The following is an 18,047-nucleotide window of genomic DNA, read 5'->3' on the forward strand; positions in this document are numbered from 1 at the left end:
TATATATATATATATATATATATATATATATATATATATATATACACACACACACATATATATATGTATACATATGTTTGTATATATATGGACATATATATATATATATATATATATATATATATATATATATATAACATATATCCTCATATACGTGCAGGGGTGTTATTGAGAAATATTTCACAAAAGTAAAGCAATGTGAACTAATATACAAACTTAATGTCCACTTCAAAAGATTAAAAACTGTATTTATTTTTATTTTCTAAATAAACAAAACCACATGTATTATGGTTTAGATATGAGGTGTTCCCCAAAAGCTCATGTGTGAGACAATATTAAAAAGTTTACAGGTGAAATGATTGGGTTATGAGAGTCTTAACCTAAATGATGCATTAATCTGCTGATAGAGAGTCACTGGGTGGTAACTTTAGGCAGGCAGAGTGTAGCTAGAGGAGATGGGTCATTGGGTGTGCCTTTAGGGTATATATTTTGTCCTTGTTAAGAAGAAAAATACCCCCCTCATTTCTTCCTCTCTCTCTCTCTCTCTCTCTCCTCTCTCCCTCTATCTTTCTCCTTCCCGGTGGGCATGTTCTGAGGGTCTTTTCTCCTCCATACCCTTCCATCATCATGTCCTACCTCATCTTGGGTCCAGAGCACTGGAGATGGCCATCTATAGACTGATACCTCTAAAACCATGATCCGCAAATAAACATTTCCTCCTTTAAAATTGTTCTTGTCAGGTCTTTTGGTCACAGTGACAGAAAAGGCTGAGTAAAACATGCCTTCAGCTCTTCTGGGAATGCCATCTTCTTATGCTCTTTGCCAGACAGATTTACAGTTTGTACCCCCACAATGGACTGCAGTGAGAGTGTGAGTATGTGCTTGAAGATAATGACTATATATGTATGCTAGATAATAAAATAAGTGAATCTATGAATACATGTCTTTCTTTATAGAGAATAATGAAAAAAGAAGCATCTCCCCTCCCTGTCTCCCATTTTGTCTTACATTTTTACCTGAAAATCTATCATTAGTCTTTAAGGAAATTCACTCTAAACTACACTACAAACTGTGAGTTTTATAAAGATGACTTTAATATCCCCCAACTTTCCTTTACTGGAAAGTATTAATAAACTTGCTTCTGTATTTGATCATGTACTCTAAAATCCCCACCTGAATTAACTCAGAATAAATTGGTATTACTCTGAGAACAAATAATTATAGGCTTCTTAATGTTTCATCACAATTATTAAACTTTATATAATTGGCTTTTGGAAGTATATTTTAACATAGTACCAAAAACCTGTTTCTATTTGTGTCTCAGATTTCTAACCCAAAATTCCAAATAATCTATTTGATATAAGATTATCAAAGTAAGTATTTTTATCTTTCTTTTTTTAGTGCAGAAATAAACAAGGACTTGAGAACTGTTAAATAATACATTCAAAGTCACAAAGCAAGTAAATGGAGGTGATTCCAAATCCAAATTTCTCTACGTCTCCAAACCATGATCTTTAACCTTTCCCCCAGTGTTGTCTATAATAACGTTGGTAGAAATTTGTTACAAGAATATGTAGGGATGTGAAATATTATGTAATAATAAATTTGCCTTTTATTACAAACTCTATATTGTGGTAGTTATGAGAAATTTGTTTTCTATGTCCTTATTAAGTGTCTACTATCATTGCTAGTTCACATTACTAAAAATTTTGTCTCAACATTATCTGCCATCACTCAGCTGCCTTTAATTATGTTCATTTATGCTGTTTATGGACCAGAAGTAGCTAAAGTACTTGGGATGAGTATTGGGTGAGTTTCTCAGAAGTCTAAGCATTTATGTTACTATTCCTTAAAGAATCTGGGAATTGGTGAGCCAATAAGGTTTGGAAGAAAGGCTAAATCTCTTTGGGATGATACTTTTTATCACAAAGAAGAGCATTTTGGTGCACATGCAGTATGGAGAGGTGAGCAGGGAGGTTTTGAGTGGAAGAATGGGGTGAAATCTGCTTGCTTTCTGTGCATGCTCCAGTTACTATTGCTACACAACAAACCATCACAGAACTTGTGGCATAAAATAACTGTGTTTTATGCTCACTGATTCTGTAGGTAAGGAACTTGGAGAAGGCAAAGATGGCTTGCTCATAAGGTCTGGGTTTTTAGCTGGGAAGCGGTCAAAAGCTGGAAATGAGGGCTGGGGATATGGCTTAGTGGTAGAGTGCTCGCCTCACACGTGAGAGGCACTGGGTTTGATCCTCAGCACCACATAAAAATAAATACATAAATAAAATAAAGGTATTGTGTCCATCTACAACTAAAAAATTTTTTTTTAAAAGCTGGAAATGACTGTCTGGGTAGGGGCTAGACTTCTAAGGAGACATCTTCACTCACTTGTCCGTCAGATGGCAATCCTTGTTTGTTAGAATCCTGACTGGTTTTTTACAAGTGGTCTCCCGGTAAGAGCTTATTTGGTTTTCCTTACAAGGCTGCTGGTTTCAAGAGCAAGCCTCCAAGGCTTTAAATTCTTAATTACATTTGAACAAATATTTGAATGACATAATCTGAAAAAATATATTAATATTTTAATATAATAAATTTTGCCTGAGTATTTCTCTAAATGGAAATGCCCTCCATTCCTAAAAAGCACTTCTAGAAGCAAATTCTTATGTACAGAACAATTGTATTAGTCAGCTTTCTATTGCTATGACAAAATATTGAAGTTAAACCACTCACTCATGCATTATTGTTGGGACTGCAAATTGGTGTAACAACTCTGGAAGTAGTATGGAGATAAACTCGGAATCACCATTTGACCCATTTATCTCACTTCTCAGCTTATATTCAAAGGACTTAGAATCAGCATACTATGGTGATGCAGCCATATGAATTCTTATAGCAGCTCAATTCACAATAGCTAAGCTACAGAACCAACAACCCAGGTGCCCTTCAACAGATGAATAGATAAAGAAACTGTCATATATACACAATGGAATTTTATTCAGCTACAAAGATGCATGAAATTATGGCATTTGCTGGTTTTACATGGATGGAACTGGAGAATATCATGCAAAGTTAAATAAGCCAGTCCCCCAAAAACCAAAGATCAAATATTCTCTCTGATATGTGGATTCTAACCCTGACAAGAGAGGGTGGGGAGGAGAAGTATAGAAGTTCACTGGATTAGACAAAGAAGGATAAAGGGAAGGGAGGGGGAAGGGGAATAGGAAAGACAGTAGAATGAACAGGACATGACTTTTTTGTGCTCATGTATGAATACATAACCAGTGTAACTCTACAACATGTTCAACCACAAGAATGGGATCAAAATTGTAATGGTTTGCACCCCATACGTGCAAAATATGTCAAAAAACACTCTACTGTCATGTATATCTAAAATCAAGAATTTTTTTTAAATGTAAGGAAAAGTTGATATGAGCTCATTTTCAGAAGTTTTAATCTGTGGTTGCTTGGCCCCATCACTTTGCACCTGTGGCAAGGCAGAGCACCGTTGCAGGAAGTATACAGTGGAGCAAAGCTATGTATCTCATCACAGCCAGGAAGAAAAAAAGAGGGAAGACGGGGCAGGATTCCTAATACCCCCTTCAAGGGCATGGCCTCAATGACCTACGTTCTTCTCTCCATGCCTCACCTCCTAAAGTCTTCACAAATTCCACAGGCTGGAGACCAAGCCTTTGGCATATGAGCCTTTGGGGGACATTTAAAATACAAACTACAACAACCGTTAAAAAAAGAAGAAGAAGAAAGAACGAAAGAAAGGAAGGAAGGAAGGAAGGAAGGACGGAAGGAAGGAAGGAAAGAAGGAAGGAAGGAAAAAAGAGCCGGGCACAGGGTGCACACATATAAACCCAGCTTAGGAAGCTGAGACAGGAGGATCATGAGTTCAAAGCCAGCCTCAGCAAAAAGCAAGGCACTAAACAATTCAGTTTGACCCTGTCTCTAAATAAAATACAAAATAGAGCTAGGGATGTGGCTCAGTGGTTGAGTGTCCCTGAGTTCAATACCCGATATCCCAAAAAACAAAAACGACAAAAAAAGAGAAAAGCTGTGATCTATTCTTTTTTTTCTATTTGAAAACAAATTTGGGAGGGGAAATGCCTCACAGAATGAAGAAAGCACAGCTGGCAAAGCACTTTGAGAAGTTCATGGTGTTACAGTGTGTTCATCACAGCAGAACTCCAAAACGAAAACAGGCTGTGGAAAAGAACCTTATAGTTAGGGGGAAAAAAACACTAAAAACTAATAACGTAATCAGGTTTTTTTAATATTTATTTTTTAGTTTTAGGTGGACACAATATCTTTATTTCATTTTTATGTGATGCTGAGTTTGAATCCAGTGCCTCACACCTGCTAAACGAGTGCTCTACCACTTGAGCCACAAACCCAGCCTGACATAGTCAGTTTTTATTGGTGTTCTCCCCATTTTACCTCACAGAGTACAAACATTCTAACTGAAGTGGGCTCTGGCTGGCATAGGTTGCATCTCTGTGTGGCTACAAAGTGGACGGCAAAACCCTCTTCTTTTTATGGGAACTAAGTATGTTTCTCCTTACTGTCCCTGAACTGGGATGCTTTCTCCATGTCAGCCATGTCAACTATATAGCTGGGTTTATGTCCCTCAAAGTGGTACCTAATTTAGACTTGATGTTCATAAGATTAACTTTGGGACAGATATCCCCCATATGACAAAGTCCCATGTCTTTAAGAGCCTGTCTTTATAGAAGGCTTAGAAAAAGCACTAATTTAGTTAGAAGAGGTAATCAATTGTTCCAAAGAGTGGTTTGTGCTGGCAGTGACATTTTTAGAGGCTTTTTTTTTTCACTTCTAACAACTACAAATATTCATTTATTTTTAACAGCTACTGCCATGTACTATTTATAAAATATTGTCAGTGTCAAAACTCTTCAAAAGGATTATATACCCTGTGGCTTACATGTTAAATTTTACTTACTGATTTTAATGATATGCTATTCATTTTTATTAACACAACACATGTAAATTTGGATTTCAATTGTTATTTAGAATTAATACTTGAGAATATTAATATATTAGGTGTAGGTTTTCTTCTTGGCATGAATTTGGACCCCAGTTTCCAGAACAGAAGGGAAGTAGCATGGGCTGTCAGAACTCAATGTGCCCCTATTCTATGGCAGCCTATGCTAACAATACTGCTGTTCTCATTCGATCATCCCACACCTCTGCTCACTCTCCGCCTCCACTTCCACCTGCAATTACTTTTTACATGTACATTCCTTTCAAAGTTGCTTTCCCTATTTTTCTATTCCCACCAGATTCTTCTCCTTCCTTCCTGTAGAGACACTGAGAAAATGAAAAAACTTTGGTTTGATGAATACTGTGATATATAATGATTGTGTTTCTCTTTCCAGTATACTTTTCTTTTTTTTAGGAATAGAATCTTTCCTTCCAATGAAAATCCATGGTATGAAGCACAAAGAAAACGAACCATTCCTGATTCCTCCCTGCTAATACACACAGGCACATATAACCTACTCCTGGCCAAATGGAGTGCTGCATCTCCCAGCAATAACAATTGATTCAGGAATTGGACAGTTAGAATCTACTTCCTTGGATAGATGAGTTCTAGAGAGAAATATGATAACTGTGTTTCTAAGTTATTATGAGCTTTATGATCCATGTGAGCCTGGAGCTGTCAGTACCACACTGAGAGAGATGGCCTAAACATGAAGCAACAGAGAAGACAACAAAACAAATAAATCAAGAGAGAAAGAGAGCCCTCATATCCTCATTTGAGCATTAAATCCATTTATTTCCATCATCTGAGGTTTTCAGGTACCTGAGCTATAACACAGATGAGCCCCAATACCAGATGTGCTATCTCCTTGGTTGAAAGAGTAACGAGGCCAGTTCTTCCCCTTCCAATACAAATTCTCACTTCCAGAGGGGACCAATCAATGGTGATGAGACAATCCATGAATAACTTAGGTTTGGAGAAGAAAACAAAGTCCTTGGATTAGGCTTCTCATTATGCAGGAAGAATAAAGACCTGTGATTTGTCAGGCTCTCTTTGGACACATTGATGTCCAAATTTTGTTTCACATTAATTGATGGGAAGGATATATGACAATAAAAATGAGTTATGTCCTCACTACCCACCAAACTGCATGTGTCTACACTGTGTCAGATGACTATATGAAGCAAGGAATTCAGGCGCATGCCATTTTAGAATTGTAAGAAAGTAGAACTAGTTGAATCTAGTGTTTTTTCCAGTGAGGCTAATTGAAAATAATAATAATTAACTATCTTCAAATATTGAGATAACTGCTATTTTAACTTTTGTGGTAATTCCAAATATAATATAAAGTTATAAGCAAGGTGATTTAAAAAAATATACCTATGCAGATGAATAGCATACCTTCTAGAAATGATTACATTCTACTGATTTGTTCCCCTTTTGCAGTTTGCTGCATTTACTGGCTCAATCTCTTGTTTTCTTTAGAATGCAAACATCAAAAGAGTATGTGGTTTGCTTATCTCTGTTTATACAGAATCTATCAGTTTCTAGTATACATATGATAATATTCTCTCCAGCACCAGTTGTTGAAAACATTTCAATTATAATGTTCATTTCTTTGTCAACACTAGTCTCCCCAAACTCAGAGAACATCAGAAAGAATGTAGAGTCCTGAAAAATAGTCCAGGAAGTGATCATAATACCTGAAACTTGTTGCATATTGAGTTTTCTCTACAAATATATTAACAATTTCCATAGAAAATAAGTTTCTAGTCACATTCAACATACACAATCATTTATATACCCAAAGATTCAGTATCCAGCAAAAGAGATCTTATTTCAAACGAAAAACTATTTATGTCCTCATATCCTGAGATATTTCCAATTTATTTTTGTCACTATTTTTTTAAATAGACCAAAGTCTCCTCTAAATATTGGAGGTAGAATCCCATGATACACTTGCACTCCAATTACTTATGATATTGTATGGATCAATGATAAACAATATAAGAGATTTGTTGTTTTAAAATGAGAATCTATCTGCTAGTATGTTCTTCCCACTTGGCAAGATGGGCCCCTTTTTACTTCCCTAAGTTTGTGCTTCCACTTAAAAAATCTTTCTTTTGTCAGACACTGATTTTAAAAATTGTTCTTTGTTCATCTGTACAAATACCATGAGGTTTAAAAACATTCATGGCAATGGTGTGGTTATATCAACCCCAGGACAGATGGCTAAATGTGTTTGTAGGTTGAGTTTGATTTTGGTAAGACAGCTTAATTTTGAAGTTTGCATGGTTTTCACGCTGAAAAAGCTGATTTTCATTGGGAGGTCAGTATTTAACATCAGTTCTTGTATCCTGACAGTGTTACTATGAGAAGTGAATTTCCTAAGTGATTCCATAGGTTCGGGAATTTTTAAAAAAAAACATTTGTTTTTTATTTGTAGATGGGCACAATACTTTTATTTGACTTATTTATTTTAATGTGGTGCTGAGGATCGAACCCAGTGCCTCATGCGTGCTAGGCAAGCGCTCTGCCACTGAGCCACAACCCCAGCTCAGGTCTGGGAATTTATTTTAATAGTTTAGAATATTACATATTTTGTTCCATTCCATTAATCACCCACAGTGTTGTTGTGAATGGAAAGTTAACACAACACTTAGAGTTTTGAGAAACACAACATTGTTCTTGATGATGTACAGTGTCACTGAAGTCACTGAAGAATAAGTGATTTATTAAGTAATAGACTATTGTGATTTTTAGCAGGTATGATTTTGGTTTTATTGCAAGGCACACAGTCATATATACAATGCATAATTACCACTTTCTAAAAGTGTTAGACATAAATAATATACAATATAGTAATGAATATATGAATATACTTTTCTTTCAGAGAAGAAAATCATCTTGGCGCAAGTAATTTATGCTCTTTTTGGATGGGATTTTCCTATTTATGCTGAATCATCCAAACAACTCTTGCTTAGAAAAGAAATCTCTTTGAGCGGACATAAAACCTTGCCACAATTTTCCTTACAATGCTCTCATTTAAAACCAGTCAATGTGTTACTTTTATTCCAGTTATTCATCTGTGTCCTAGTAGTAGATGAAACATCTATAAATGGTCTGATGCAAGTTAATAAAAGTTTATTTCTCAGTAATATATCACAGAATGGAACCAGTTTTCTTAAGTTGTCTGTGAAAATTTCTTGATTTCTTCCCAAAAAGTATTTTCAAACTGCACTTCTTTTTTAGTGGTAAGCCCTGACCCTAAACTCTTTGCATAGGGGATGATCCTAGGTTCATAAGCAGACCAGGGCACTAAGAGTGTTTTCCACTTTCGTCCCAGTTAGAGTTGTGAGTTTCCTCCTCAGTGCTGACTCCTGCATGGCTGGTTCATCTCTCTGCATTTTCTCTGACCCCTCACTACATCCTGTCTTCCCAAAGTTGTTATAAGCACAGGAAGAAAGAGTTCACACAGACAGTCAATCTCAAGGTCAGAGACACAGCAGGCAGTGCCCTTCTTGCTGAGGTGGGAGAACAGGAACATCAGGAGTTATCTGAGAGGCAGTGAGGTTTGGACAAATGCTTTGTCTGGAAGGATGAAAGGATGGCAGTACGATCGCTCTTCACAGCAGCCCACACACTGACACTCACACATACATGCAAACAGACATGCTTTGGACAAAGAAACACATTTATAGAAGGGGTACTTTTCCTACCCTATGTAATTCACTTTATCATTCCTTTAAAGCAGTACCCTAAAATGACATTTGCATCTTCCTTCTCTTCCTTCAGTTTGAGGAAGTCAGTGTTAACAATCATCCAGAAGCGACTTATCTTCCTCCTTGGGCTGCAACTTACACATGATGAGATGCAGGGTTATCAGAGAAAGATTCCAACTTCAGTAATGACAATGAACGCTTGAGAAGCATGCGGTATGCTAATTTAAAGAGAACTTTACCATAATTTCATCCCCAAATTATATCTCTTTTATATTTTCGTTCTGGGAGGGAACCCACCAAGAAAATCTACTGGGTTTAGCTGTTTCATAAAAAAGGTCTTTCTGTTTCTTCTTTCAGTAGAGTTTGTTCCTGGAACTCCTCTCTCTATAGACATCCTGCTTGTATAGTAGCCAGGATTTTTAAATACTGTGTTCACATCAATCAATATTTAATCATCTATATCCAGTTACAAGGTTACAGGAGCACCTAGGAATTTTCATTAAAATTTAAGAAATGTTCAAAAGCTCTCTTCATTTTCATTAGGAAAAATATCTTCCACGTTGCCTTACACCATCGGTGCTCAGATCTAGAATGGACACAAACATGATCAATGTACAACTATGAAGCCGCAGGTAAAACCTTTAGTGCAAGGGTATGTTTCCAGATGGAAGGGGAATATATGCTTGAGAGAAAGCATACAGTGAACAAAACTCTAGATGTAGTAATAACCTACAGTTATACAGGGCGACACATTAAATTCTCCTAGTAAATTCCAAAAGGTGCTGCCCTAATAAGATACAGGTTTCGAGATGGGTGTCATTTCTAAATTATCCCTTTCTTCTCTCCAGGCAAATTACAGAAAAAGCCATTACCTCTGAAACTATAAGTTTCAGGGGGAAAGAGAGAATTTATATGTCATTTGGAAGTTTTAGCAAAATTATCCTAAATACACTGCTTATGGCATTATCCTCAGCAGGCATGCCCTTCATAGAACACCATGCAACTTATGTCCAGGAACCCTGAGTGACATAATGTCCCTGTTCAGCACACATTTAGGAACAATTTTACTCCCTGCTGAAAGCCACAAATAATACCTTGAGATGTACATAATCAAAACACCTTACCTTCCATGAATAGAGAGAATCTGGTGATACCTATATATCCACAAAGAGATTCCACAAATACAATAGATCCTGCCAAGGTTACAACCTGGGAATGAGTTAAAGGTTGGGGAATTTGTTAACACGTGTTACGAGCATGACTAAAGGACTAAATGGTGTTCAGGAGTCTGAAAGTAATCCCTCATGATTGACTTCCAGAGACTAGTTTATGTTGCAGCAAAATGTGTCAGTATCAACTCTTAATAATGCAAGGGATATCATTAGTGTGCTCCTGGGAAATGTCCTGGCTGAAAAGGAAGCCCATTTCTTGTTTCCACATAGACTATTATTTACAGATGAAATCATATACACTTCTGGTGGCATTTAAACCACTTTATGTTTTTTTATATCAATGCATGCTTTATCAGAATATTATTTATCTGAATAGCATGCTAAAATAAAAGTTAGCAACTGTAGTTTTCAAGATATTAGTCTATGTTAACAGAAAACCACATTTTGCATGTTTAAATAAGTTCTTAAATGTCAAGACAATGTTCTGTCATATGTGATTATCAAATGCCTCATTTGTGGGTCCAATTCCTACTTTGGTGGAATTTTTTCCATAGAGCCACATGAATACGGGTCTACCCAGCAGAAAGTTAGCTAGGCACTGAAAATGGTTCTCATTCTTTTTTTAGATTGTTGCTGTCCATGTTGAACATCTGAATTGGATGCTACTCAGTTCTGAAACTAATGTTTTGGGTAATTTTTTTCTTTTTATTTATTTTTTCCTAAATAGAGCTTTGAAGCCACATTGCATAGAAAGGCCACAGCAAATGGGGATTGAACTAAATTTAGGAAACCAGAAGAAAAAGTCCTATTTCTTTGTTCATCAAAGGAACTGGGAATCAGCCTTGCTTGCCTGCTGTAGAGAAGAGTTGCATTTGTGCCTCGGACCCTTCATCCTCCATCCCTACAGCCTTGGATATTTCCACTGACTGGGTTTCTCATGCAGCCTGCATCTTCAGACCATGAAATTTCTAAATGTTTATAAAAAAAAAAAACGCCCATCTTCTCCTCTCAGACTGCAGTCGTAATCTGGGTAAATCCTAGATCATTGAACTCTTCTCTTCCTGGAGAACCGTAGGAAGACATCTCCACGACTAGTCATACTGGCTTATTCATGCCCTCCACATCCCTCATGTAAGTGGGATCCTGGACTGTATTCCTGACTCTGCTCGTGCTCTGACGCTCCATCCTCATCTTGATGGGAAAGCAGAAGTCTCTAAAGCACCTCTTGAAGTTTTCATCAAGAAAGGCATAGAGGATGGGGTTCAGGCTGCTATTGGTGTAACCCAAGGCAATGCAAAAGTAATAGCTGGAGAGGGCGGCTGTGCTGTGGGATGTGCTACCCAGAGCCTCCACAAGGATGAAAATGTGAATGGGGGTCCAACAGATGATGAAGACCGCCACCACTACCAGGACAAGCCTGGTGATCCTGCGCAGGTTACGGTCTTTCTCTCGGGAGCCGGAAAGGAGTCGGACACTCTTCAGGCGCAGAATCATCAGGGTGTAGCAGACAATGATTATGAGGACCGGGATCACAAAGGCAAAGACGAAAACGCAGATCTTCATGAAGAGGTCCCACCAGGAGTAGTCATCATCTGGGAACTGCAAGGAGCACTCGATGACATCCACATCTAGAGGAGACAACCAGAACCGCAAAGAGAAGCCTATTGTTAGTGTTGCCTGCAACAAAATGTTTTAAATGTGCATCTGAATACCGTTGATTTAAAGGTCCAATGACAGTGCGATGATGTTACCTCAAGCAAATGAGGAATAGATGCCATATTATAGTAACCATTCTATCATTGTGCATAAAACCGAGAAGCTAGAAAACAGCCATTTATTGGTATACGATGCTTAACAGAATAAATAAGGTTAGCTAGCAGTATGACTTATCGAGCTGTGAAAGTCGGTTTGGCATTGCTGGCTTTCAGGAGAGCTATATTGTGAGTTTATAGCATTGGCACTTATTCGCATCTCTGTGTATTAGCAGTTCTCCCAGACCTAAGGCTCTGGCAATTAAAGCTAATGTCTATTTGTAATAAATGACTGAAGATTTCAAATCTAGCCATTGAATTAACAAATACCAACTTATCTGAAAAACATCCACCGCTTTATGTGGATCCACAAAAACTGATGGAGAAATTTGTCTTCCTGATAACCCAGGAATTGTGATTTAAGGGAACCAAGCATGCTCATTATGATTAAGGGGGTTGCTGAAACATTAATAAATTTGGGGAGGAGAATAAGAAGAACAAAAAGAAGGAGAAGGAGATTAAAAGGAAACAAAGAAATACGAATAGAATCATCATAATTATCAAGGGAACTTTAAATAAATCAGGCACATTTTTCATTTTTACCATTACTATGTAACTCAGATAAAACAAGTGTGTGTGCATGTGTGTGTGTGTGTTGTGTGTGTGTGTGTGTTGTGTACACATATGCTTAGAAAATGACTTAATTTGCTCTGCTTCTCTTCGATAGATTGAATTCCCTTGGAGTGACCTTAATATTAAAAAAGGCCCAGGATCAGTAGTTTTTAAATTATTTTCATGGGTTGGGGCGGTCCACTTACACATCCCCAGACTTCCCATCCCCCAAGGCCAGCCAGCCCCACCTCCTTCTGCCCCTGAGCAGTCAGGAAGCACACAACATGTGGATTTCACTTTGCAGTGTCCTCCCTCACAGATGAAGAAGTCATGAACAGAACTGTCAGTGTCACTTTTGTTTAAAAATATTTTATTTAGACATAGAAAAGATCTGTTTAAAAAATAGCACAAGAAATATATTTTAAGATAACAAAACCGCTGTATTATAAATGGGTTCAAAAATAATTTATGGTGATCTTAATCAAATAGGCTTTACCAAAACTAAATGTCTCTTATTAGAATTTCAAGTAGACGTACTGTAAAATACAAAATATGGAATCACTTTGGACACCAATAAAGATGGCTATCATAAAAATCTTTGAACTTTAAGTAGTAAATGAAAGCTCCCAGAGTAAGTGGTCATTTTGATTCCCTAAAAAGTCATTTCCAAAGTACTATTTCTATGAAGACTATCAGAAACTAACAAGGAATCATTTCAGTTTTTGCTTTAACTTCTATAGGAAATTATTTAAAATACTGTCTTTTTAATTTACCATCACTGTTATAGAAAGAAAAATATCTATTAAACTTTTGGTGGATAGTATTTTTTAAATGTCAATTTAATATAAATATCCTACTATAGATTTTTATTTTTCTCTTGAATCTGGTAATGGTTTCCTTGAAGGTCAGAATATACATTTTTTTGGGGGGGGCATATTTCCTGCTTAACTTTTGCATTCTGCATTATCTCTTTCTCATGTTTGTCCTCAGTTTAAATGTCACCTCAGAGGCAGTTAGGTAGAAGTCTCTCTCAGTCCTTCCCTTACAAATTACCCTATGTGTTGTACTCACTCTATTTCCTAGACAAAAGTTTTATCAATCCATAATTATGTGTTATGTTTCCTAATATTTTTCTCTCAATGTAGAATGTAACGAACCTTAGGGTAGGAACCTAGCCAATGTTCAACCCTTAGCAAAGGGTGATGCCTGGAACACATAATGCATAGAGAATACGTTTTAAAATAAATAAACAATTATATTCCACGTGAATATCAAAACCTTGAAAATACATATTATTTTCAGTAGTGAATATGCCAGAGTCACCTGCCTATGTCAAGCAAAGCAATATAAGGGCTATTTTATGATTCGGAATCATCATTCAACCATCTTGCATGGAGGAGGAATTCAATAACTATTTGATAAACAGGTGAAATAATCAACAATAGCCAATTTTACAGCAGTGTAGGAAATAATTATTGATGGTAGAGTTGGAAATATCACACAGAAATATCAATGAACTGGAATTTATACCTCAAGAAGAGGTACTCATCAAGAAATTCTAGTCCAAATCTGCCATTTTCATTAAAAATCCAATTTCCAGAAAAACTATACATTTTCAGGTTGTCTTTACAATTTCCACAGTTCCAAAATTAGTCTTTCCTCAGATAATGCATAACTCCACATATGTGGAATCTAGAAAAACTGATCTCCTAGAAGTTAAGAGCAGAAAAGTGGTTACGAGAAAGTGGGGAGATGGGGAGTCATGGGCTAGGGAGAGGCTGGTCGAGTACAAAGTTACAAGTAGACAAAGAAACTAGTTCTAGTGTTCTAGTGTACAGTGGGTTGGCTATAGTGAACAATGCATGTTCAAAATAGCAAGAGCTATTTTCTTACCACATAGAAATGCGAATGTTTAAGGTAATGGATATGCCAATTCCCCAACTTGATCATTCCACAGAGCATACAGGTATTAAAACATCACATTGTATCTCATAAATACGTAGAGTTATTATGCATGAATCAAAAAAAATTAAAGCAGTCTTTCTTTTTCTTTTATATTAATATCAAAGGGCCTCAGCTTCCACTGATACGTGTTCCAACATCTTATGGTTTCCATAATTACAGAGTTAGATTTTATAGCCAAACTGAAGATTTTCTTGTGTGTATCCTTTTTGGTTAATAACAATGCTATTTATGCTTGTGGTTTTTATACTAATACTTAGCTATCATAATAACAGTAAGAGTCAGATTATGAATTCTCAAAGTATATAATTTGTGCACCTACAATATGTAGAATATCAGATGTAGAACACAGTATGTAAAATACAGTATGTAGAATATCACTCTATCTTTACAGAGTGAAAATGATGTTATATAAAAGAGCCCTCAGTATTGAATGAATATCCTGACAAAGGTGGATAAACATAAGCAATAAGCCTGGACCTATGAACGGCCACTCTATTGGATGACAATGCTGATATTTATCAAGTACTTACTTCACACGGGGGACCACTTTGCCAGCTTTCCATGCATCTACTCAGTAGATCTGAAAAATACCTGAACAGGTAAGCTCTGCTGTTAACCTTATTTTGCATATGAGAAAACTGAGGCACAAAAATCTAAGTGACAGTTCCACAGGGACAATGCCTGTAAATGGTGAAATCAGGATCTAATTCCAGGCAGATTTTTCCAGAATCTGTACTCTTACCAAAAAAGTAATACTGTAAACTTTGAGGCATTAGCTGAGCCAGTGTTTGTCCAGGTGTGTGTATTCCAATGCGATTGATGACTGATTCCCTTTCAGTGAACCTTCTCTACAAACATGAGACTATGAACCACCAATGTCAGTCAGCCCTGATCCAGTGCAGAGAGCATATCTGGACTTCCCCTTAAGAGTCCTAACATGCATGCACTACAACGCTCCAAAATGAATGCAGAAAATGTGGCGGTCTTTCATCACATCAACAAAATCTATTTTTGAATTTTTTTTTTGAAAGGAAGAACAAAACCCTCCTATAAGACTACTTTAATTTTCTCCCATTTTTCTTTTTTATGCTGCACAAATTAATCTTCTGCTGACATTGGTGTATCTTTTCTTCCATTGCATCTGCACACATTTATCTACAACATAATTGAAATCCATTTCTTCTAGGATGTCATTTTCTGACAGAGATTAGAAGGAATACAGCAGATAAGTCTACAAGTGTAACATGAAATATAAAAATTGTTTATTTATTTGCCCTGGGAAAATCATCTATCTTCTTTTATTATTTAGGCCATTCGTCTCACTCTCCTAGTTTAACAGCAGCATCTGCTCTTAAATTGGAGTTTTGATATACAAACACCTCAGTGTCAGAAGACTTTCTTGTAATTTATTTCCATTTGCTGTAGGCAAGAAAACATGTGATTAATCATATTTTTAAATGTTTCTCTAATAGAGAAAATTAGGCATTTTCTTAAAATTTGCCATGTATTAGAGCTTATCACTCATTGGCTGTGGTTGAGCTGGAAATTCATTTTATAGTTTTAGATGAAAAAAAAATGTTTTGTTTAAAAACAATGGATACATGTCATTATAATGTATCAAACCCATACAGGATACAACACCAAGAATGAACCTAACTTGTGCTCTGGACTTGGCGGGGATGTTAATGACGGAGGTGGCTGTGCCTGTGTGAGGGATAGGGTGTAAGTGGGAACTCTGTACTTTCCATGCGATTTTGCTGTGAACCTAAAACTGCTCTTAAAAAAAACTGTCTAAAACCAAAGACAAGCTGTGCATGTACAACGCAAGATAAGCGACAATTATTTTAGCACCTATATTTTTACTATTACCTGGAAAGTCTTTGCTGCGCATATTCAATTATCTGTAATCACAGGTATCACAAACCTCCCTAATAAACTGGATCATTCAGACACTTGCTGGAAACATTAAATAGCATTTATAAAGTTCAAAGTGAGTTGTTCTGCTGCCCTCCCCTCAGCAAATTTCTATTAAAACCAAAAATATTTTCCATAGCTTTGTCTTTTACTATTAAAGCAAAATTATTCCAAAAACAGTAGTTCTCACCTTGGCTCAGGTCAGAGTAACCTAGGAGATATTAAAAATCTTGACAACCAGGTCACACTAGAGGTCAATTAAACCTTGGAGGCAGGACTTGGGTGGCAGTATATTCTAAAGTCCCTAGGGTATTCTAAAATACAGCCCAGAAATACAGGGAAAACATCAGTTATCCTGTTTGCATGGGGCAAGAACTAATATGTCCAAACTGAATGGTTGTGCTCATCTGTAACTACTATCCATCTGTGGACTCGATTTTTGAATGGCCTACAGCCAATGAAGCTGTCACAATGACGTGGAGATTAACACTGAAGGATAAAGGTGAAGAGATCTAGCATATGTCTCTAATGATTCAGTTTCTTGTTAGGGAGACAAAAAAAGGAAAGAGCAGTGTGTCATGGAGTTGCCAGATTATATTTTCAGAATCCACAAGCCTGTAGATTTTTGCTTCATTTCACCCATCCAGATTCTGATAAGCATTTCCAGAATAGGAGATGGTGGGTATCTGTGTCTTGGTAATGTTGATATCCCATTCTGCATTTAGAGGTGGAAAGGAACACAGAATGATTTTATAAAATCAGACATTATATTTTCATTGTTTTTTTTTACTTTTATATGTGCCACTAGATATGTGCCCTACTTGCTCCCAAATTAAAAATTTGTATAATTAGAAGTTATTTTTTTTAATAAATGGAATGAAAATGATGATTCTTACCTTCCCTGACTTTGGTACCTCCAAGGACTATTGCAGATATGCCAACAGAAGATGACAGGAGCCAAATACAGATATTGATGATCTTTGCCTTCAAGGGTGTGCGGAAATCCAAAGCCTTCACAGGGTGGCACACAGCTATGTAGCGGTCCACACTCATCATGGTCAGAGTGAATATGCTGGTAAACATGTTGTAGTAGTCAATGGAAATGACTATCTTGCACAGCACATCCCCAAACGGCCAGGAATTCATGAGATAGACAGTGCTCTGGAAGGGCATGGTGGTAGTAACTAAAGCATCCGCCAAAGCCAGGTTAAATATATAGATGTTGGTCGCTGTCTTCATCTTTGTGTATCTAGAAGACAAGAAGCAATAGCATTTTTCTCCATCTTTTAAGTCAAAGTCATAAGGTGAATGTGTTTGTGACTACTTTGGGTTATTAATTTTGCCTATTTATTTACTTATTCTTTGAATATCATTGTGTAAATCTAGAAGGAGTGTTCCAGACAGTCAGAGTAGTTGAAAACTGGGCAGAGATCTCTGAGTTTATTGAGTTTTTTATTTTAGAGGTTTTTATAAAAAATATTTTAAGAAAAATTATTTTAAATATTTAATAAAAAAAAGATAATGAAGGTAGCATTGGTAGATAAAAAGATGATTACGTAGATCTTTTCAACAGAATTGCACTTAGTAAAGGTCTTTATTTTGTGACTGACAATTAATTCTAATTCGACAAAGGTGTTTGACTTTTAGCATGTTAGACACTTTATCCTTTTCTCTTCCTTGTGTAAAACAAAGTTAAAACATTTTCTCCTAGAAGTTATTTTAAGAAATTAATTATTGTAATTATTCTATCTTTTGAACATGCAAAATGGTTTTTGATTCTTATAAATGTCCAACTGAAATGTCTAAAACAAAATTAGATTTGTTGGTTTTTGTTTTTCAGCATGTCACTAGCTTGTCATTTTAAGTGTATTTTATAAATAAATTGGACTGAGTTCTCTTACAC

General features: G+C 36.4%; 1 protein-coding gene across 1 annotated transcript in view; it reads right to left on the bottom strand.

The window, feature by feature from the left end:
* Positions 1-4,155: 4,155 nt before the first annotated feature.
* Oprk1 (opioid receptor kappa 1) overlaps positions 4,156-18,047 on the bottom strand; it is a 28,550-nt gene continuing 14,658 nt past the window's right edge. Inside the window, exons 2-3 of the mRNA XM_015485785.2 lie at positions 17,041-17,393; positions 4,156-11,530 (exon numbers count right to left, since the gene is read on the bottom strand). Of these exons, the coding sequence (XP_015341271.1) occupies positions 10,998-11,530; positions 17,041-17,393 (886 nt within the window). The 3' untranslated portion in view covers positions 4,156-10,997. The remainder of the gene's footprint in view (positions 11,531-17,040; positions 17,394-18,047) is intronic.

This window comes from Marmota marmota, unplaced genomic scaffold (assembly GCF_001458135.2).
Source record: "Marmota marmota marmota unplaced genomic scaffold, marMar, whole genome shotgun sequence".
In the NCBI taxonomy this organism is placed as follows: domain Eukaryota; kingdom Metazoa; phylum Chordata; class Mammalia; order Rodentia; family Sciuridae; genus Marmota; species Marmota marmota.